This window comes from Thermobia domestica, chromosome 7 (genome assembly GCF_964235325.1).
Source record: "Thermobia domestica chromosome 7, izTheDome1.hap1.1, whole genome shotgun sequence".
NCBI lineage: Eukaryota > Metazoa > Arthropoda > Insecta > Zygentoma > Lepismatidae > Thermobia > Thermobia domestica.
In genome coordinates, this window is record NC_137460.1 from 70616918 (window position 1) to 70640016 (window position 23099).

The window sequence follows — 23099 nt, forward strand, 5'->3', positions numbered from 1 at the left end:
AAATCACGAGTGCTAAATATCGAGAAAGTTTTGAGATGATCTTATAGCGTTTGTGTGTGTGTGTAAATGTTGTTGTAAATAAAACGAAAACTTCAGCTTAACGTCGTATAGTTGTTCCCTGTAAACTAGAGAACATGAATTATGAATATAAGCGAATGATAATAAGGTATGAGAGAGTTTTAAGAAATATCGTCTTTACGTCACATGACGTGAAAATCAGACCATAGTTCTGGCAGTGAATCGTCTTTGCCACTGAACCTCCGACAGAACACTTTGCTAAGACATCTTTGATCGTCATTAGAGAGAGAGAAGGATAAATATGAAAGATAAAAGAGCGAACTACCATATGATCAGTGCGTAGCTTGGATGATTTTGGTTATTTATTTTGGTGACTAGAGAACATGAATTATGAATATAAACGAATGATAATAAGGGACGAGAGAGTTTCAAGAAAAATCGTCTTTACGTCACATACGTTAAAATCAGACCATAGTTCTGGCAGTGAATCGTCTTTGCCACTGAACCTCCGACAGAACACTTTACTAAGACATCTTTGATCGTCATTAGAGAGAGAGAGAGAAGGATAAATATGAAAGATATAAGAGCGAACTATCATATGATCAGTACGTAGCTTGGATGATTTTGGTTATTTATTTTGGTGTTGTAATAGTGGTAGACCACATACACTATAAATCTATTGTTGGCCGATCACTTGCCACAACTGAGAGGCTTACATGTATCACGATCTTCTGCTAACCTCTTCATCTTCACGTATGATTTTTCTGTTTTGATACATCCATTAACTGTAGGCTCCTTCGCCTACTTTCTTTCTTTCATGCGACTATACCCTCTCGCACGTCCCTCATGATACAATTCCTTCCAAGCCAAGGTACCAACCACTTCTCAATTACATCTCTAAATTGTTCTTTCGTTCTCGCACATTTCTAACACACTCTCATTCGTTTTCCGCTTGACTCAGCTAATGCTCTCCATTCTTCTCTACACCCACATGTCGAAAGCTTCCAGTCTTTCTTTATCGCTTTTGCAGAATGTCCACGTTCCTGTCCCATACAATACAATACTCCACGCGAAGCATTTTATGTCTTCTTCTCAACTCTTTATCTAAGGACCAATAACATAGACTTTTTCTTCCTCCTAAATGCTTCTTTCGCCATTCCTGCTCTTTGTTTTATTTCACGGTCGCACTTCATATCATCGCTAATAGACAAAGGGCCTACTCAACCGTAAATAAGCCGTTGATTTCGTGTATCGTGTAAAAAACAAGGAATAAGTCGTGAATTTCGTTATCAGACCTTAAAAATCTAAAGAAAAAAATCAAATCAATAGAAACAACTTATCAAAAGAAAATAGAAGTCGAAAGAAAATCTAACTTTTGGTGTTTTCACATTTCTTGTATGTACAGTTGACATCATGAGGTTTAGTTATTCTATTGAAACGAACAGTGAAGGTTATTTTCAGAAACTTTCGCACCGTAAAATTGAAAAATTTTCGACCGTAAAAACCATGAAAAAGCGATGAATTCGATTATTTTAGTTCGAGTAGAATTCCTGTAATATTACCCAGGTATCGAAAATACTGTAGTATGTCAAATACTCAAATATTAAAATATTTTCTGTCTTTTTAAAAATAACAAAAGAGATAAAAGTAGAAAATATTAATTAAGTTGAAAATATTAAGCAGTGGTCTACCTCAGCACTCACCACTAATCTTAGCGATGATGTACTCGATGAGGTCGATGATGCTCACACTGCAAACTTAATTTGACTGGCTCGTTCCCGTTTCATAACCTGTATATGTTTTACCTTTCTTCTTTCATCTTATTTGCAGTTTTTCTTTCTTGTTTTGAGTCTTACGAAAGAGAACTTTATTTTTCCAACTCAAACAATGTTCGCATACCGGGACTTATTTTTCCAACTCAACAATGTTCGGATACCGTGACTTACTTCCAAGCTAAAGAATGATATGCATATAAAGACATTTGCACATGTGTTTTAGTTTCTTGGTTTGAGAGAGCTAGTCTACAGCACCAGCTAAAAGCAGCGATTTATTGTAAAATCCAAAAGAAATAATATTACAATCCAACTAAATACAAATTATGAATAAATAATAATCTGAGACTTCTTTTAGCATGTTACAGCACTATCCATCTTTATTATTATTATTATTATTATTATTATTATTATTATTATTATTATTATTATTATTATTATTATTATTATTATTATTATTATCTCCAATTTTTTCTTCTTTCTTTCAGGTCTATACTTACGACGAATAATTATATTCTTTGACAAATTATCTTTCTCACAAGTCGTAAAAGTGTACCAGGCCTTCAAAATCTACTACGATAACGGCAAATTGAAAAAGGAAGAGCAGTTGAAGAATGAGGCGCAGGGACCAGAAAAGGATGTTGAAATGACCATGTGTACTGAAGATGGTTTGACAGATGATAAAGACACTATAGATACCTCATTCAATAAAAGGTAGGAATGACAGTATGTCACTGAGAATTGTTTCTCCTAACTTTTTGTTTTAACTTACCCATAAATACGTATATGTGTAAAAGTAAAAAAAAAAAAAGTTTTTTTCTTTCTTTCTTCTTTGTATCAGCTAACGAAAATTTATAATAACGCAGACAGAAAATGCAGGTGGTTTACAGGCGCCTGTGAAACATGCATAAACAAGCATATTTTTACAGGCGCCTGTACATGCACCTGAAAATGGAACACTTTAAAACGCATGAGACAAGTATCGATTTTTTTCACGATCGTTGCATGTTCATTTCACGGAAACAGGTAGTTTTCATGTTGATAGGGTTGCAACCTTGCAACGTGAAAAATGCGTGTAAACAACACGTAGAGAGTGGAAAGACATGTACGTAACCGGTATATTCCATGTAGTTGACATATACGTTACCGCATGAGGATCTGGCTACAACTGCCTTTCATTTGATAAAAATGTAATTGACATGTTAAATACATGTGAAATACAGGTGTTAGCGAATTAGTGGGCGTGTTAGCGGAATATACATGTAAAGTATATCGCATTAAGTACAATACATGTGTCAGGACCTTGCATATGTGCATGACAAACTGGAGACTTGGTGCCTGAATTTTACTTGTTTCCTACACCTATAACATAAAATGATTCACTCAAATCAACCTTGTTCATTGCATGCACCTATTTAACCCATTTATTGGCAATCATGATCATTGCATTTTCCGTTTACCTGCACATTGCATATAGGTGGGTTCACAATTCGCATGTACACGGAGATAATACAGACAATATATTAAGTTGTAATCCCATGTATTATATATACATGTGTCAGGACCTTGCATAGCGAATGTCGAATTGAAGACTTGTGCCTGAATATTGCCTGTCTCCTGTGCCTATAACGTGAATGTTTAGCTCCAATCCACCTTGTTCACTACACGTGTCTGTTTAATCCATTTATTGGCAATCATGATCACTGCATGTTCCCGTTCACCTGTACATTGCCTGTACCTGCACGTAGGGGAATTACACACTTCGCATGTACACGAAAATGATAAATGTAAAATAACATATTCTATTTGGTCTAGGAATTAATTCGTGCGGTTGGTACGCACACATTGAAGCTGTAGTACAAACACAAAATACATAAATACCTTAAGAAAAATATTGTCCATCGCTAGCCACCACTTTCGCCCATCTGTCAGGCAATGTACGGATTCCGTGGCGAAAGAAGTCCTCATCCTTGGAAGCGATCCAGTCAGAGACCCATGTTTCGATATCTTCTGAAGAAGTAAACCGCTGTCCAATCAAATCGTTGTTCATGCAATCGAACAAGTAGTAGTCCGAAGGAGCAACGTCTGGTGAATACGGCGGGTGGGGTAAAACTTCCCATCCGACATTTTCTAAATAGGTTTTGACCGGTTTTGCGACATGTGGGCGAGCGTTATCATGTTGAACAATAAGTTTATCATGTCTGTTCTCCCATTCTGGTCGTGTTCTGGCCAGAGCTTGCTTCAAACGCATTAATTGTCGTCGATAACGTTCTCCATTCATAGTTTCACCCGGTTGCAGCAGCTCATAGTACACCACACCTTTCATATCCCACCATATGCACAGCATAACCTTTGCACAGTGAATATCTCGTTTTGGTTGTGATGGACCTGGTTCACCTGGTTTCACCCAGGCCTTTTTTCGTTTAGGGTTCTCGTAATGGATCCACTTCTCATCACCCGTAATAATTCGATGCAGAAACCCCTTTCTGCTCTGTCGTTGAAGCAGCAATTCGCAAATGGTTTTTCGTCTTTCAACGTCTCTGTCTTTCAATTCATGTGGAACCCAATGTGACATCTTTTGAATCATTCCCATGGCTTTCAAGCGTTTGGAGACTGTTGTTTGATCAACGCCTAATGCTGCTGCAAGTTGTTCCTGCGTTTGACACGAATCCTGCTCGAGCAATGCTGTCAATTCTTCGTCTTGAAATTTTTTTGGCTGTCCAGCTCGCTCTTGGTCTGCCAAGCCGAAATCACCACTTCTAAACCGTGCAGACCACTTCTGACACGTTCGCTCAGCTAGAGCATGGTCACCATACACTTCCACCAAAATACGATGACTTTCAGTCGCACTTTTCTGCATGTTAAAGTAATGCAGCAGGACACCCCGCAAAAACACTTTATCAGGCACAAATTGCGCCATGTTCACTTAACTACAAACTGGTGTTGTTGACGCTTTAATCCACTGCCCTATACTACGAACGATACGCGATGACAGGGGTTTGCAACACATGTGTGGATACACGGAACTGTGGGACGCTCCGTTCGTTGCGCCATCTCTTGTCCACCCGCACGAATTAATTCCTAGACCAAATACATCATGCGTTTTCCATGCTATACGTTAATACATAGTATTTACATGTAATGCGAATGTCACACATGTATATTACATGATGATAACAGGTACCTTCCTTGTACTTTTCATTCTTACTGTATTGCGAATGTTATCAACAATCCATTCAAGGTACTATATATGCACCTATTCCCTCCATTTACTTGCATGTGAGTGACTACGTGTACATTGCATGTTCTCATTTTAATATACAGGCTCTGTACAACGCGTGTTTCCTTGCAAAATTTCCAACAGAAGTTTAATACTTTTTCGACATGCATATCACCTGAAGACAATGTGCCTGTAATATTTTTTTTTTCATGTGTTTTCGCCGAAACAGGCGCCTGTATAACGCCTGTTAAAATCTGACATGCTTTTACAGGCAGTTCCATGTACAAAACATTGCATGTTTTCTCGAAAATTTTCACAATAGAATAATAAAACTGACTTTATTATACCTATATTAATACTGAAAAGAAAATTCACGAACTCTTGTTCCCTTTACCGGTCACGATGTACGATAAGAAACTAACGCCAAAATAACTCATATATGTTTAGTAGTCAATATTATAGCTTCTTCATACGAAAACAGAGTGTAATCATTGCTTAGAAAGTGCTCATACAACTAATTTGTCAAAAACTGAAACAGCGATGAGCATTGACTGACTAGTCGTCTTCTTATTACTCGATAATAATATGGAAATACTTTTCGAGTTATCCAAAGATTGTTCAGCTTATATCGGATCTATTTTGAAGGGTACTCACTTTACGAGAAACCTCGCCACCACTACCAATTCTTTCCTACAAATATTTCAGAGACCAGCGAGGGTACGCAGATGACAATGTTGGAGACGTCTTTTCGTTCAACAGGCCAAAGCCGCAGAAATCCACTCTACTGGCAACAGGACTCTTCACAGAAATGTCTTGAAACGGAACGACACGATTTCCTAATTCTTGTTCCATTTCCTGATAATAAAAGCAAAGATGTTCTGGTGATATGACTTGAAGCCTTGTCCATATGGATTCTCACCTGGTTTGACCCGTACCGTACAATTGCGGGATATTGATTCGAAAGATAAGTATCATAATGGATTTCTGGAAGTGTCTTGCATTCACTTCCACGTTTTCATCAATTTTCCTGCATAACTGAACCCCGTAACAACCATAAACCCACGACGGAAACTTCTTCCGGTAGAGTCCAACAGAGTTACAGACATGTCAATGCCCTAGTGTGACCACCAGTAGTGAAATGGATATGTGCTTCTTCCATTTCAACGACTGCCCACCATTTGGACCCCGCCAGATATTTTTCATACAGTTTCTTGCAGGTCCTTTTTCGTTCTGCAATGAGATGCGGGAGCACCTGGTGTACGCGAACCGTAAGGACGCCTCTGCCGGAGATATTTACAAACGGCTATGTTCACCAAATTGAATATGGGCCATTGGATTTTCCTGGCAAGCCAATCGCCAGATCTCCTGCAACATTACGACTTCACTTTCCATGGCCCTTTCTTCCTTGTGCTTTCACGGATGACTGTTTCTTCCTTGTGCTTTCATGACTGTTTGGTTACAGGGTTCTGGTTTGTGAACGGACTACAATATATTTCGTAGAATCACGCCGAGTGTGAATCCATTCTTCCAATACTGCTCCAATGTGCGCATTTAGGAAGAACGAGCATGGAAAGGGCCGTAATATATCCTTCTCAGTAACAATTTAATTTAAGCCCATTTCATGACACTCACGCACTAAACTCACTCACCCACAGCTTCAGACACACTACTGCATACGACAGCATATGCGTTGTACTAGCATCTTTCTACTGATAACAGTCCTGTTCCTAATTCTGTGGATAAAATCAAACAACTTTCTGTAAGTGTAATAATAAATTTTAATAATAAAAATCTTGTAAGCTATGTATCATCGTTAAAAAAGAAAAGTAAACTTTATAATCAAAAGTTTCCATTTTCTGTTTTTGGTTTTACCTTCAAAATATCTTATTGTTTCTCTCTGCCGCCAGTCAAATTTTAAGATCTCGTGTATGACCAAATAGTGGGTTCTACTTCTTAATACGTTAGACGTGTGTTTTAGTCCCGGAGGTCTAATGTAGTTGTGCCCACGTTAAAGTGTAGATTCAATTTAAAATAGCCTTTGAGCCGAAAACGTTTGTGGAATTTTAAATAAACAAACCAATAGTTAAATTTTGGGAGAATAGAGAGTTATATATATATATATATTTTTTTTAAAAAAAAAAAAAAAACATATTCTAGTCGGCAATACAGAAAGTAAAGGGCGTGGACGGAACTACTTGTACTCCTACTAGATTTAAACCTGGTCTTTATATAAAACGCCAACCAAGTTGTCACGAGAGAGGTCTGAATCTTTCCACGGCTTCCGACTCAATAGAACCTATTAAAGGCTTCTATGTCACTCAGATTTGAATTTACTAGAAAAGTTCGCTTGATAAGTTGCGAAATTTCCTGTGTATTCACTTCTTTGTTAGTCTAATGCAATAAATTTCGTATGTCCACACATTCACTAAATTAAAATGAAACATTGTTTCTGAAGATATGACTAATAACGTTTTTTACAAACGTATATTAGTATAGGTATGTTTTCTTGTGTTCAATAACAGTTCAAAGAAATAGGCCGTTTAATACGTACTAGGTGGAATCAGAGCATTTCTAAGCCGATAAATTAAGGATACCAAATATTTCGAGTATTTCGAGTGTTAAATATTCTTAAGGCGTTTCATACATCAATTTATTTGCGTTGAGGATTCATTTTCTGAAAATGTAAAGAGTGTTCAGTAAAGATTTGCATTTTCATATCGTAGTTCATAATAGTGATCTTCTTGCATCTCTCGTTACGAGGATGATCTACCTTCTGACATCAGAAACTTCTAGAAGTTTCTGGAACTTCTAGAATGAACTCCTAAGATGCCTGTGCGATGAGCGTTTTGCTATGTAAATTATATGTGCACTCAGAATAAGAATATTTCGACCACGTACGAAGTACTCAGGACAACCTGTCCGTGGACTCCTTTCTGTAAGTCCGTGGTGTCCCATCTTGTCTAATTTGATGGTGCAAAGCATATTAAAATTACTGTGGAAGTTATACTGTAAGCTGCAGAAAGGAGATGGCGCACTAACGAGGAAACGTTAGTACTGTAGCGCTGTCATTATTCAGTCTTACATCGTATTGTTCAACAACTTGTATAGATATTAATAATACTCGTACTCGTACTCGAGGTAAGGAGAACTCGTACAATTTTACGTGATTATTTGCACATGTCTAGTATGTGTGTGCGCTGTGTAACGCAAGTGTCTATTCCTGGCCAAAAGAAGAACTCAATTCCTGAACAAAAAAGGTATTTGAATGGTACCATATTCACATTGCATTCCTGACCGCTCCCTCCCTGCGATTTTTTTCTACTGTATACAATGGCCAAGAAGGGCCTTTTTGAGAGTGAAATTCAAACCGTGAAAGCTTTCGAGGCGAATCAGAAGCAACTGTCTGAGGCAAGTTTCCAATGCGTCTTCAAGAGTGACAGTGGAGATGGAACGGGTGCATTGCATTAGGGAGTATTTTGAACAGAACTAAACCTATAAATATTTTTCGTGGTACTCGTTTGAAATATAAAAACAGATAATTAAAGTGGCGTATATAGCGATCTTTTTGGAACTATTTTGTTTGTTGACCGGTTAATATAATTGTTTATGATGTTTATTTTGCCTATGCGTGAGTAGTAGGGTTGCAATTGAAAATTTGTTTTTCAGTGAACACGAGATGGACTCAGGTCGATGGTCCAGAAGACAAGCTGAACTTTTTATAGCTCAGCAAGCATCGTTAATGCAGATTAACGAAAGTGCTGCACTTCCTGCTCCTATATTGCAAGAACGAATACGGGATCTGCTGCGAGCCAATCCGGAGTTTGCAGAAGCTGTGAGTGTTACTTAAGTTGTTTGATTAGATGTTTCAAATAATTTCGTATGTTTATTATAGTGATGATGACTAACACTATTATATTTAAGTTAAATTCTACGGTTAGTGCTTATAAATAATAACTGAATTATTTTGCCTCCTTGTGGCCATAAACTCACAATTACTTATATTCAAATTCCTTACTTCTCAAATGTTGGAGACTTAATACATATGACTCATTTCGAACGCAATACGATCATTTTTCTTTCTGGTAAATGTATTAGATATTTAAAATATACTAGATTTTGAAATACTCTTAAAGAAATAATTAGGATCTAGCTTATTTACGGATAATAATTTCACTGATGCGCAGGAAGGTTATACTATGCATTTAGTAGGTTTGGAAGGGCATCATGTATCACAAGCTGGTGCCGCCGGGCAGAACGATAGACTCGGACCGGTAGTCTCGCCAATTAGCCCGAGTGCACCTAGCAATTCAAAAGGAACGGGCAGAGCTAGTCAACAGAAAGGATGTCATATATCATGTTGACAACACCAGACCGCATATATCTTTAACGACCTGTCAGAAATTCATAACTTGGCTAGGGTTTTTTAAAAATACATCCACCGTATAGTTCCGACCTGGCACCATCAGACTGTCATTTGTTTGGGTCTCTGCAGAACCCCTGAATGTTGTTAAATTGCCTGTAAAAACCACGTGTCACTTTTTTCCCCACCAGAAACCATACAAGTTCTATAGATACGGGACTATGGTGTTGCCGAAAAAATGGTAGATCATCGAACAGATGGTGCGTATGTAGTTTTATAATGTTACTTTCAAATTACAATAAATATATTTTCCATTTTTACCTCCAAAGGCTGAATATTTTTAGACAACCTGATAGTTACCACATTAACTAAGTATTACTTAGGACAAGGAGGTATGTAGGACTATCATGTCAAATGTGATACAAAGACTGTTTCAGTGCTTCGTGAAGTTTATGGTGATAAAGCTGTGGGTCATACTCACTGTTTTGAGTGACATTCGTATTTCAAAAAGAGCCGAGCTAATCTGGAGTGCACTTGTGCAATTGTACGCGTGCACAATCCTTGAAAATATCGAAAAAACGTCCTACATATTCAAATGATTCATGTGAAATTTTACTGTTGTATTTTAGGCGATTAGGAGAGGACATTCGCTGCTAAAGACGTGGACTTTCAAGAACCAAGGGCTCATCTTTGTATCGCAAATTCCTTTGTTCTTATATAATATGTACCTTATAAGTTGTGTTAGTGGTACGTGGACTTTTGCTCGGTCAGTGACGTTCCAACCACAACTCTTCCTCCCAGTAACATCCTCCTAAATACCATAGCTATTCGCTTTCGACTTCCTTCTGAAAATTAAAATTGCAGCCAAAGTTGTAGCGTTTGGACACCGTTGAAAAATCCAGGTAAAATCCTTAGCGGTGCTTAATATTCTTACAGAGGAGGACTTCCGAAACGTTTAAAGCGGTTTGCGGAATTAGCACGCGAAGAAGCTACTCTGATGGAGTTAGAATGCAAATTTGTAGGTCGTACTTTGATCTCTTTTCTATATTATTATACACTTTTCCTGTGGAAGGTAATGCAGTTTTAGAGAAAATTGTTTTCTGTATATTTTTTTCCTGAAGTATTTATTTTGTATAACATTTGTATATTTACAGCATTATTTGAGCTACTTAAATTGTCTTCGAGTAAAAGAGTTTTGTGGAGCACTGCACAGTTTATACCATTGTTTCGATAGAAGCATTTTGGTAACAGACAGTAAAAATAATAGTCAGGAAGAGAAAACAAGAGGCTTCAGATATGCTGCCCTTAATTTAGCTGTGCTTCATGCACAGTTCGGTCACAAGTAAGTTGAGTGTTTTATTTATTTATTTATTTTAAATAAGTTGAAAGTTCTTGTAATGCAGACACCTTGGTTTTTAATTCTCAGAAAATCAATTAGTAAGTCCGCGATAATTTTTATTTTTAATGGGAAGTTTAAGTGTTATACGTCCTGTTAATAGTAATTGTAAGTTGTGATTTTTCTAGTTAACAAATAATCTCAGAAGTCAAAAGATACCTATAAAGTAAAATAATCCACGATTTACTTTTCTTTCTTCATGAATACCTTCTCACACTAATTTAATATTTGATGTTTCTTTAAGAGGAAAACATTTTTCACCAAACCTTTTCCAGATCGCAGTTTGCAAAATGTTTGCTTAAAGAGACTATGGACGCATAATTGAATTATATTATTTTTATAAGTACTTTTTGTAAGCGTCGATATTTCGTAAATAAGCGTATTGTTTCATCATACGACTTCACCCCGTTGATAGAGAACGGTGATCATGTGTTGAGACAGTACTGTTATAAAATATTGATGCTTGCAAGTAAATCTCTAATTATAGTAAAACGTTTGTCAATATTTTCCTTGTATAAAGAAAAGTAAGTAGATGTTTAAAAATAAGATTAGCAAGCATGGTTTTGATTTATGTGTTTCCACTTTCGATTCCTCGTATAGATATATTTTTGTTATTTTCCCAGCATCGTTAAAACATTTTTGCGCTGCTTGAATTAAAAGATAACAAGTTCTAGCCTTGAAAGTGTGTAATAACGGCGTGATCACTAATGTGATGACTACACATCACTCAACTGAAAGCCATCAAACCTATCTGACCCTTGACAGCTGCAACGCCTGGGAGTTTCATTTAATGTAATAAGAAGTGGAAGAAGCCAGAGTATATGGGTAATAGATGCCAGATATATATGTATATGTGAATTCCATATGATTTTTGTACGATTATGTTATCAAACTTGTTATCGTCGTTCACATAAAAATAAGTATTTGAAGCTTAACATTGAAATAAATTTCTTGCCGAAAGAAAATCGCGGACTACATTCAACAAAAATAATTAATGTATTTAATAAATATTTTCAAGGTACTCTCATACTTGATGGTGCACTTATTGCTGGTATATATATATATATATATATATATATATATATTAGTCTATCATTGAATGCTGAGTATTGATGGTGTCATGGATGTGTCTAGTGTGCGTTCGTGGGTGCGACAATTCAAAGAAGGCAGAACGTCGTGTGACAACAAATCAACACAATCTCGGCCTCACAGAAGCCGGTCTGACGACAGTGTGCACAGATCTCACGGTAATCCCATCTTTGGAGACTATGTGTTCCTCATTTATTCGGCGATCCTCCAAATCAGCTTTCTCCACATGTTCGATCATGTCATCAAATTGCTTGTGCAAGGCCGAGATTGTCTTGTTTTGTTGTCTCACGACGTTCTACGTTCTTTAAACTATCACACCTACGAACACACATTAGACACTTCCATGACACCATCATCACATAGCGATGAATTTCAAGCGGTATCACACCACACAAATGGAGAAAACGAATGATTACACGCTGTTCTTGTAACGAAAACGTCATTTTACTAGTATCATATCAAAAACAGTCATCACTCTCACCGCTGCCGCTAGAGTTCTGTGTGCCGTACGGTGTTGTTATCTATGTCATGCATTGATAACGAGTGCTCGCGTATTTTAAAACAAACAGGACGTTTCTATCTGTTACCCAACCTTAGAAAAAAAAAAATGGAGGCGTTATAACTTGAATGCACCTCGTAGTGTTTAATTGCCGACTTCCCCTTACTGATACAAGTGGTTTGGAGCCCACGGTAATCCTTGGAAACACAATACAGTGAAACCAGTCTGTGTTCGCTATCATCGGTTCCATTTACAATCCATAAAAGTACAGATGAAAAGTGTGTTTTGAGGAAAGAACTATTATAGATTGTAATATACCCATTTTTGATGTTATACTAATTATTACCAACGTGTTAGTTTGTATTTTATAAATAATATAAACATTATTTATGCAATATAGAAACATTCCATGTCATGCATATTAAAGTTTACTATTCGCACACTGTGATCTAAATAAAATTAAAATGTGGTATTTACTTACAAAACACTAAGGGAATTTTTTATTGATCTTTATTTCTCCGGGCTATGACGATGCAGATAAAATTGTCAGCTTAAATATATACTTGAAGCGTCCGTGCTGTCTTAAGTAGCGGAACATCAAAATCTTCCTTTGATTTTGAATTTACAGACAGTGCTTATTAATGAGTGCTGGCCAGCAAGAACTTATTCGGTTTTATATTTATTTCTTTGACTTTGCAGCAATAATTTATTCGTGGGTTTAAATTTTCCGCAAGTTCACTAGACGGTAAATGCTTCTAACATTTGTTGACAACAAAAGCCATACATAGCCTAATAAATCCGTATAGACTAAACTAAATAATGGTAGTAGTAACTAGTAGAGTAATCTTAACTATTAATGTCGTCTGTGAGAAGAATAAGAATGGAAAGCTGTCTCTTCATACAATCGCCGACAACATACATAAAAAAGCAATAAATACTACCATTACCTCCGGTATTTTGGAGACATTGATTTCAGTGGACAAGTTTTCCCCTTTTTCTCCCATGGTTCATTGACATTTTAAAACAGTATAAGATGTTCTGCAAAGATTTCTAAGAAATAAAAATGATCATGTGTACTGGGACATATTCATATGCCCAACGTGTAGAGGTAAATTTAACATTAACGTCATAGGAATAACATTGTTTTACTACTGCCAAGTTACAAGATAGACAGGTACCTAACTTATAAAGCAATAATTAATCTATTTCGCATGGGAAAATGCAGATTCCACAAAATAGAGGCAAAGTTCATAGTTTTTACTGTATTTGCACTACGAGATCACTTGTTTTTTACAATCAAATTATAGCTTGAGGCAGAGGGAAGTCACAAGAAAGCCAGCACTCAAGCTGCGCAAACTGATCACTCTGCCTCGTTTTAGTGTTACTCGTAATAGTAGCTTCAGTTTGTGTTCCACTTTGGTGGTGCTTGCTACATGTGTTTGTGTGCTTTAAAAGGTTTAACCTCAGGTCCATGTAACTTCGGTGCCAAAACGGGATGTGGAAATCCAATAAAAGGAACTACTATGTAGTGAATAGATGCCTTAAATCAGTTTTTGACAGTCATAAACCCTTGGTCTTCAGAAGTGATAGATAAATAGTAAGGAAATCATCAAAATTCATTGAAATAAAAGAAATGCTAACTATTGAGTAAAAATTGTTTTGAGATAGATATAAAGTCCCAATTAATTTTCTCACTTTTATTCAAAATCCCATGTATTTTTCTTTAGTTATTAATAATAATAATGAATGTACTGGTAAAGGCTCTTCTGCTCTGTGCACTATGTTGCAGTTTTTATGTTCTGCTGGTGATAGGAAACCCAATATACTATAGCGTCCAAAAGTTCGTAGAAAGGTACAAATGGTTTCGTCGAACCAATTTGAGGATGCTTAGAGATGAGTTTTAACTATTTGATATACGTCCCATAGTATCTTTAAAGCATTTTAGGTCATTTCAATCCATATATGCTCTGCAAACTGAATAAGTTGAATAGATTATTTAAACTTTCATTTTAGACAAGAAGCTCAAGCTGCCCTGAAAGAAGCTATTACTATGGCACATGAAGCGAATGATAACGTCTGCCTTCAGCATGCTTTAGCGTGGATGTACAAACTTTGTGATGACAATAAGGTAAAACTTTCGTGTTCCTGCTTCTTATTCAAATGATTTGATTTCAAGAATTTCTTGTTCCTTAAATTAAGTTTGTCATAAGGTTTCAGTGATAACGAATGCGTCATTCAGTGGAAGAAAAAAATGGAAAGAAATATCTTGTACTCTTAACATATTTAGTCTTGAGAAAAGTAATTACCATCAGTGGCAAATTTGGACTTAAATGGCCAGGACTGAAAACATGTTAGGTTTAATCGATTTAAACTGGCCACAAACCTATTTAATGTATGGACCAACGGAGAGTGATATCTGTCACATAATTAACTAATTCTTATTTTCAAATAAAGCATGTAATACTAAAGATACTGAGTTTTTTGTTACATCTAGGCTCTGATATTCGATGTATGCACCTTCATTTTGAACACACTTTACTCCCTATTCTTTCCAGGTCTAAAATGTACCCTTAAAAAAAAAGTCGGCACCTTTGCATATATTTATTTTTAGAATTCTTATAATTTATGATTGTCTACCCGAGTTCAGGTATTTTGGTGTGTCTCAGAGGAAGTGTGAAGTCTGTTATTATCGTGGTGTACTTAATTTTTTTGTAATTTGTTTTCTTTTTGGGGGGTACCGTGGCTCAGTGGTAGAACGCTTACCTCTCATGCGGGGGGGGGGGCGTGGTTCGACCCTCAGCCAAGTAAGTTTTTGGTGAACAACATGTAGGTTCTCTCAGGATACTCGTTTCCTCCTACATTCCATTCCTTTCTTTTTCTTTCTTTCTTTCTTTCTTGTCTTGTCTTGTCTTGTCTGTATACATGTATGTATGTAATGTATGTATGTATGTAATGTATGTATGTATGTAATGTATGTATGTATGTAATGTATGTATGTATGTAATGTATGTATGTATGTAATGTATGTATGTATGTAATGTATGTATGTATGTATGTATGTATGTATGTATGTATGTATGTATGTATGTATGTATGTATGTAATGTATGTATGTATGTAATGTATGTATGTATGTAATGTATGTATGTATGTATGTATGTATGTATGTATGTATGTATGTATGTATGTATGTATGTATGTATGTATGTATGTATGTATGTATGTATGTATGTATGTATGTATGTATGTATGTATGTATGTATGTATGTATGTATGTATGTATGTATGTATGTATGTATGTATGTATGTATGTATGTATGTATGTATGTATGTATGTATGTATGTATGTATGTATGTATGTATGTATGTATGTATGTATGTATGTATGTATGTATGTATGTATGTATGTATGTATGTATGTATGTATGTATGTATGTATGTATGTATGTATGTATGTATGTATGTATGTATGTATGTATGTATGTATGTATGTATGTATGTATGTATGTATGTATGTATGTATGTATGTATGTATGTATGTATGTATGTATGTATGTATGTATGTATGTATGTATGTATGTATGTATGTATGTATGTATGTATGTATGTATGTATGTATGTATGTATGTATGTATGTATGTATGTATGTATGTATGTATGTATGTATGTATGTATGTATGTATGTATGTATGTATGTATGTATGTATGTATGTATGTATGTATGTATGTATGTATGTATGTATGTATGTATGTATGTATGTATGTATGTATGTATGTATGTATGTATGTATGTATGTATGTATGTATGTATGTATGTATGTATGTATGTATGTATGTATGTATGTATGTATGTATGTATGTATGTATGTATGTATGTATGTATGTATGTATGTATGTATGTATGTATGTATGTATGTATGTATGTATGTATGTATGTATGTATGTATGTATGTATGTATGTATGTATGTATGTATGTATGTATGTATGTATGTATGTATGTATGTATGTATGTATGTATGTATGTATGTATGTATGTATGTATGTATGTATGTATGTATGTATGTATGTATGTATGTATGTATGTATGTATGTATGTATGTATGTATGTATGTATGTATGTATGTATGTATGTATGTATGTATGTATGTATGTATGTATGTATGTATGTATGTATGTATGTATGTATGTATGTATGTATGTATGTATGTATGTATGTATGTATGTATGTATGTATGTATGTATGTATGTATGTATGTATGTATGTATGTATGTATGTATGTATGTATGTATGTATGTATGTATGTATGTATGTATGTATGTATGTATGTATGTATGTATGTATGTATGTATGTATGTATGTATGTATGTATGTATGTATGTATGTATGTATGTATGTATGTATGTATGTATGTATGTATGTATGTATGTATGTATGTATGTATGTATGTATGTATGTATGTATGTATGTATGTATGTATGTATGTATGTATGTATGTATGTATGTATGTATGTATGTATGTATGTATGTATGTATGTATGTATGTATGTATGTATGTATGTATGTATGTATGTATGTATGTATGTATGTATGTATGTATGTATGTATGTATGTATGTATGTATGTATGTATGTATGTATGTATGTATGTATGTATGTATGTATGTATGTATGTATGTATGTATGTATGTATGTATGTATGTATGTATGTATGTATGTATGTATGTATGTATGTATGTATGTATGTATGTATGTATGTATGTATGTATGTATGTATGTATGTATGTATGTATGTATGTATGTATGTATGTATGTATGTATGTATGTATGTATGTATGTATGTATGTATGTATGTATGTATGTAGGTAGGTAGGTAGGTAGGTAGGTAGGTAGGTAGGTAGGTAGGTAGGTAGTCATACCTTTCTTCGTTTAATGTATGAAAACCACCGCAATTTGGAACCAAAACACGATCACCATAATTGTTGCACTTAATCTAGAACGTCTACAGTTTTATGTTGGTAGGTATCGTTTGTCATGTTATTCCATAGACTGTTGTTCGTAGAAGTATACTCACGTTTCGTCTCGTGTAAGAACACCATTAAAGAAGTCATCTTTGCAGTTCGCAAATGCATGCAGAAGGTCATTTTTTTTTCGAGTTATCATATCCATCGTAAGAAGCTTGAGAACCCACTTAGCCCACTCTGTAACCAAACGCATTTATCATGTTAAATACTCTCCCTTGGGACAGAGTAAGACTTCCGCTATGGCACATTTGAAGACACCGTTGCCGTTTCGATTTCGTTCAGTCTCCAAATTTGATATTGTTTCCACTGAATGAGGTCTTCATCAGTTCCGAGTTGGTTACATAGAGGATTGTTTCGCCAGACTTGAAGTATCATCAAAGCCATCTACAAGTATTACTAACATCAATCTTTGCACATATTCTGTAGCTTCCCGTGAATTGTCACGGCTCTGTCGTCACTTTTCATAAGGAATTCAATCACAGCACCCTGCTTAAAATTAACTTCTGTTGACTGGCCATTACTTCCTATCGTCTGAAAAAAAAAAATCAAACTAAATTTTAGCATTTTTGGTTATAGAACTATGTCACATGTAGATAAACATTTATTTAATTGAAACTATTAAAATATATCAGTTATGGTGCAACAGGCAGGACTTATTCACCGACGTTTAGATTGTACTCTTGTTAGTTTGAATTTAACATTGACAAACAGGATCTGTATGAGTATGTAAATACTGCTTTCTGTTTATGCTTTAGTTTTACGGATTAATGATTACCTCTGTTGGTTAGGGAAGACAACTACCTAAGTTACCCTTGTATCGACATCGAAATAATATTTTTGTATTATTTCAGGAAATATTGATGGAAAGATCAATATCGAAAAGCAGTGAATTGAATCTCAGCTACTTAATCTCTTTGGGAATTCAGTCCTTTGCTCAATATGCCGGAGTAACTGGTGGAACTCCATCATTGGTTTTTGACGTAAGTATTATTAATGTGAGATTAAAAGGGTGAATATGAGTGTTATGTTTGTCGTATTTTTTATTCATGTGCTTGATATTTCAATACATATTCATTACTTTGGTACTAGTTATAGATGATTTTAGTCTATAGTAGTTGAGAACCGACTTTAGCAAAAATGGCGAATAAAGCTTTTTCCTCCCTTTTGAAATACAGTCTAAATATTTTTTCTTTTCTTTCTTTCTTTCTTTCTTCTTCTTTTTTTTTTTTCACCGTCATGCTTTAAGCGGATTTTGTGCATTAACATTTAATAACTACTCTATCAAGCCTGGTTTCCATATTGTCAAATTAAAGACAACTACACACTGAGCAAGGGTATGTGATAATGTATAAAAAACGCAATCACGTAACAGTTTCAACACAATAACTGTGGCGTGATCGTGTTTATATATATATATATATATTATCACATAGCCTTGCTTAGTGTGTTGTTATCTTTAATGTAACATTTAATACAGGATATTATTGTTATTTATTCAAATATTAATGTTGATTAGTAAAATTAGCTGGATACTACTTGTTCTATGTATAACAAATGTGGCTATAGTATTATATTATACAATTACTACAACGATAATCAAGAACCTCCGAATATCAATAGGTAATCCAATAAGTAGCGCATAAACTATGATAGGCCAAAATTACATTTAATATATAATCGAAATCTACCATTACTTTGTAGTATCTCTTTTTTCTTCGTACAGGGATGCGTCGTGCAATATTCTGGTACACAACATACCTGTATTTATTATAGCAGGCTCACATTCAAAGTATAGCTTCTCGTGTTGGACTGGCTGCACTCATGTTCGTGCTTGTTCCTTGATTCCACGTAGACACCACTTCTTGTCCTTAGGAAAAAGAACTCACCACGCCTCTTTCAACCTCCTGCTGTTTGGTGAAGCATTACGATTTCAGGAAGTGTGCTATGGATCGAGAGGTAGTAATTCAAAGGGACAAGGTCAGGATTATAAGTCGGGTGTGGCATTAGTTCGATGCCGTCAAGTTCCTGAGTTTTGTGTTTCGCTTTTCGAGCCAAGTATTGTTTCATGTTTTGCTGTTGCGGCAGGACGTACTTTAGATTCATCAATGTAGGATATTTTGGCATAGGGCAGCACACATCCGCTTCAACTGTTGGAGGTTGTCATTGATTATACGACCATTAGGAACGAACTCGAAGTAAATTACTCACTCATAGTTCCTATTTGTCATTGATTATACGACCATTAGGAACGAACTCGAAGTAAATTACCCACTCGTAGTTCACACACGGCTCTGTTTGACCACTGGTTCTGGAAGTTGGGCCTTTCTCAACCGGATTTCGGAAGAAGGAAAGAAAGAAAGAAAGAAAGAAAAAATCACATCTTCGCATGTGAGTCCGTTTCAGTAAACGCATATTACGCGGATGTTGCGGTAGTTGTCGGCACATATCCACTCTCCTCTGGGCCTGAGCTGGAGTCAACTCATGTGACATAATGGGGGTAGCTTCCGATGATTTTCTCGAGTGCGTAAAGATGACACACTGCAGTGAACTAGGACATACCAGGTTGGTTTGGCAATCGTCGTGTGTTGATGAATGGATTTTCGTTAATGGCATGATCTCACAATCTCTACAACCTGGGGCCGCCGGACCTTGGCTGCTCTTGGATATTTCTGCAATCTGCATGAAATTTCTGTAATTAACGAGTTACTGTGCTGAGGCTCACTGCACTTTTCTCTTTCGCATGGCAAATGTTTTGGTGCTGCTTAGGCGTTAGGTTATGCCCGAGTTCGAACTCATACATCAACAGTTCTCGTATCAGGTGTTGTTAACCACTCATCATCACTCTAACTAAAAACTGACTGAAGATAGTGATGGTAGCCTTCGTGTTAAATAATCAGCTTACTGCACTAACTCTTGGGCAAGTTAGACTATATGCTTACGGTTGATCACTGTATATACCCGCCCCTGTTGTTAAGGTTGTTGAAATATTGCAAGACTTACGACTTATCATTGTGAAACGCTCCACTATTATTAAACATCTCACCACATAATAATTTATTTACAGTAATAGTTCAATGATACGTACACGCAAAAGTGTAATAACATGAAGGCACATTTGTTAATTTTGCACATAAAAAATCAAGATTCACAATTTTCATACTAAAGAAAGAAAGAAAGAAAAAGAAAAGAAAGAAAGGAATAAAGAAAGAAAGAAAGAAAGAAATGAATAAAGAAAGAAAGAAAGGAATAAAGAAAGAAAGAAAGAAAGAAAGGAATGAATGAAAGAAAGATTGATTGATTAATTAATTATGTTACGTAATTATAATAGTTTATTGTCACAAATCAAAGTTGTTCTAATAATTATGGAACATTTTGTGCTTAAAATACGTAAATACTGAATTGTAATAATATTTCTTTCTCGCTTAGGTATTGACAAAGAGCGATGTACTAAATTGTCAACACTCTATGCTAGAGCTGATGGCGAACAGTTACGCGCAGAAAGCAGCCCTTTGGTCTCTGTATGGTAAGACTGATATGGCGTCTCTTTCTAGTCAATTACTTCTTCATCTGAATACCACTGACCTCACACGAGGATCGCTGTTTTATAATGGAGAGAGCACGTGCAAAGCTATTTGCAATGTAGCAAATGTTCTTACGGAACAGGTAAGTCAAATTATATTTAATCCAGTTTCTGCTTGCTGTCCTCTTCAGGTTTTTTTTTTGAGTAAACGGAAGTGTAATCGACACCGAAAGTTACCAGAGTAGCTTTAAAGATATTTCTCAAAGATGTCATAAGATGCAACACGAAAACATTCTAAGGTTAAATACACAGTCTCTCTCTAAAGTCTCCATTCATTTCCAAAGTGTTATGGCTTGAAAACGGCTAATCGTATTTGAATGAAACGCCTACAGCTTGAAAGAAGTGGTGCTCCAATTTCGTTTGGTTGGCAGACAATATTACTCACTGTATAAAGATACAGGGCATTGGTTCACGTCTTTATATCTGAATTTCTAGACTCGAAGTTTGGTAGGTTTTAATTCAGGTAGCTCTCCAAATGTTTCACGATACTAAAAGCAATGAAAAATGTATGCTTCCACCGAGAATTGAAGTCAGGACCACGCTCGCTAACCATTGGCTATACGGCTACTTTACATTACTCAGTAGTATTTTGAAATTATGAATTACGTTGGAATTTCTTATGTTAGGAAAGATATAAGTTTATGTTAAAATTCGAGGTTAGTGTTTGAAATTTTTGCTTCGTTGGATATGCAATACGAATGAGTTCATATATGTTACAAAATTATATTCTTTCGATGGATTAGTTCGACATAAAGTATGATTAATGAGGTCATATTTGTGAACTAGCTACAAGTTTTTCAGCCATAGATGCCAATAAGAATCGGGAACGTTTAAAATGTATTGGACACGAGAAAATTGTATAAGTTTAAAAATGGGTGTACAGAGTTAAATATTCTCTTTCAATTTCGTATTTTGTCCCATCTATGTGTGGAAGCATTTGCTTCTTTTAATTGGGACGCTGTTGTTTCTATGTCTTCTTGTTAAGTAAATATACAAATATTATTTCCCAGGGTGAATATCAATTAGCGGCTGTTGTTCTGGATCATGCAAGCGGAAGATTTCCTCATGAACCTCAGTGTCATATATGGATGCTTAGTGAGCAGTTACTGCGATTTATCAGAGCAATGCACCATGCACAGTGGCCCGAAGCAGAAGCAGCTGTTGCCTCTTTGGCAGCAATAGACCAATGGGAAGGTTTATACAGGTAAAATAAATAAATAAACGTAAAATTACTAGTGAAATGAAGATACAAAGATGATAATAATACACACACACACACACATATTTTTATATATATATATATATATATATATATATATATATATAATATTCGAATTATGTTGAAGTAACACATCAGAAACAAGATTTATTGCATCTCTGGTAATTCAATTGATGGGGCATCCATTGGCGGATGGAAGATTAGGGTTCATGTACTAGTTAATCAGCAATCTTTATACGTGTGGCAATATCAGAAGTAAATTTTGAGCCATAACATTGATCTACGAATCAATCAAGCAGTCACATCAATCCTTTGTAGATGGCAGTTAAAGCCGGTAACCTTGATACTAATCCTATCTATTAGCATCGTTGTAAATTATGTGCATGAATAAACATATCTTACTTGCTAACGAAGGAGCAAACAATCATATAAACACAAATTGCTAAAGATGTGACTTTTGAGCCTGATCTAATTTGTACCGATGTTAATTGATGAGGTTATTACCAACAACTACCATCTTTAGATTCCATTTGGCGAGAATCGATGTAACTGATTGATTGATTGGTCGAACAATACTGGCAGTGTAAAAGTTTATCTTCAACATTGGGACATTCCATGTGAAATCAACCAACGAAATGACAAAATCTGACCTAACGATCTTCGATTTTTGTAAAAATTGGTGCACAGCTTTATTACAATGGGAGATGAAAAAATCCCAAATATTACCTCTCTCCTCCTGAAAGTGTCCCCATACAGGGTGTACAAAAATGTCAAAAAAGGTTATTTTTTCAGTTACAGTGATTATTAAAAATTATTATAAAATGGTTAATATATGCACTAGAGACATAAAACAAACACCATTGGAAAGCTTAAAGATTGCTCTACAAGTTGTATTATATTTTAAAAAAAAAACCTGTAAAATAAA

General features: G+C 35.3%; 1 protein-coding gene across 4 annotated transcripts in view; it reads left to right on the forward strand.

Moving 5' to 3' along the window:
* The window catches only part of ida (anaphase promoting complex subunit 5 ida), a 55727-nt gene that overhangs the window by 27439 nt on the left and 5189 nt on the right, over window positions 1–23099 (forward strand). For all 4 annotated transcript variants that reach the window (XM_081764826.1, XM_081764824.1, XM_081764825.1 and 1 more), the window contains exons 5-11: window positions 2279–2504; window positions 8677–8842; window positions 10525–10712; window positions 14368–14482; window positions 18227–18355; window positions 20802–21038; window positions 21966–22159. In XM_081764826.1, coding sequence (XP_081620952.1) covers window positions 2279–2504; window positions 8677–8842; window positions 10525–10712; window positions 14368–14482; window positions 18227–18355; window positions 20802–21038; window positions 21966–22159 — 1255 coding nt within the window. The remainder of the gene's footprint in view (window positions 1–2278; window positions 2505–8676; window positions 8843–10524; window positions 10713–14367; window positions 14483–18226; window positions 18356–20801; window positions 21039–21965; window positions 22160–23099) is intronic.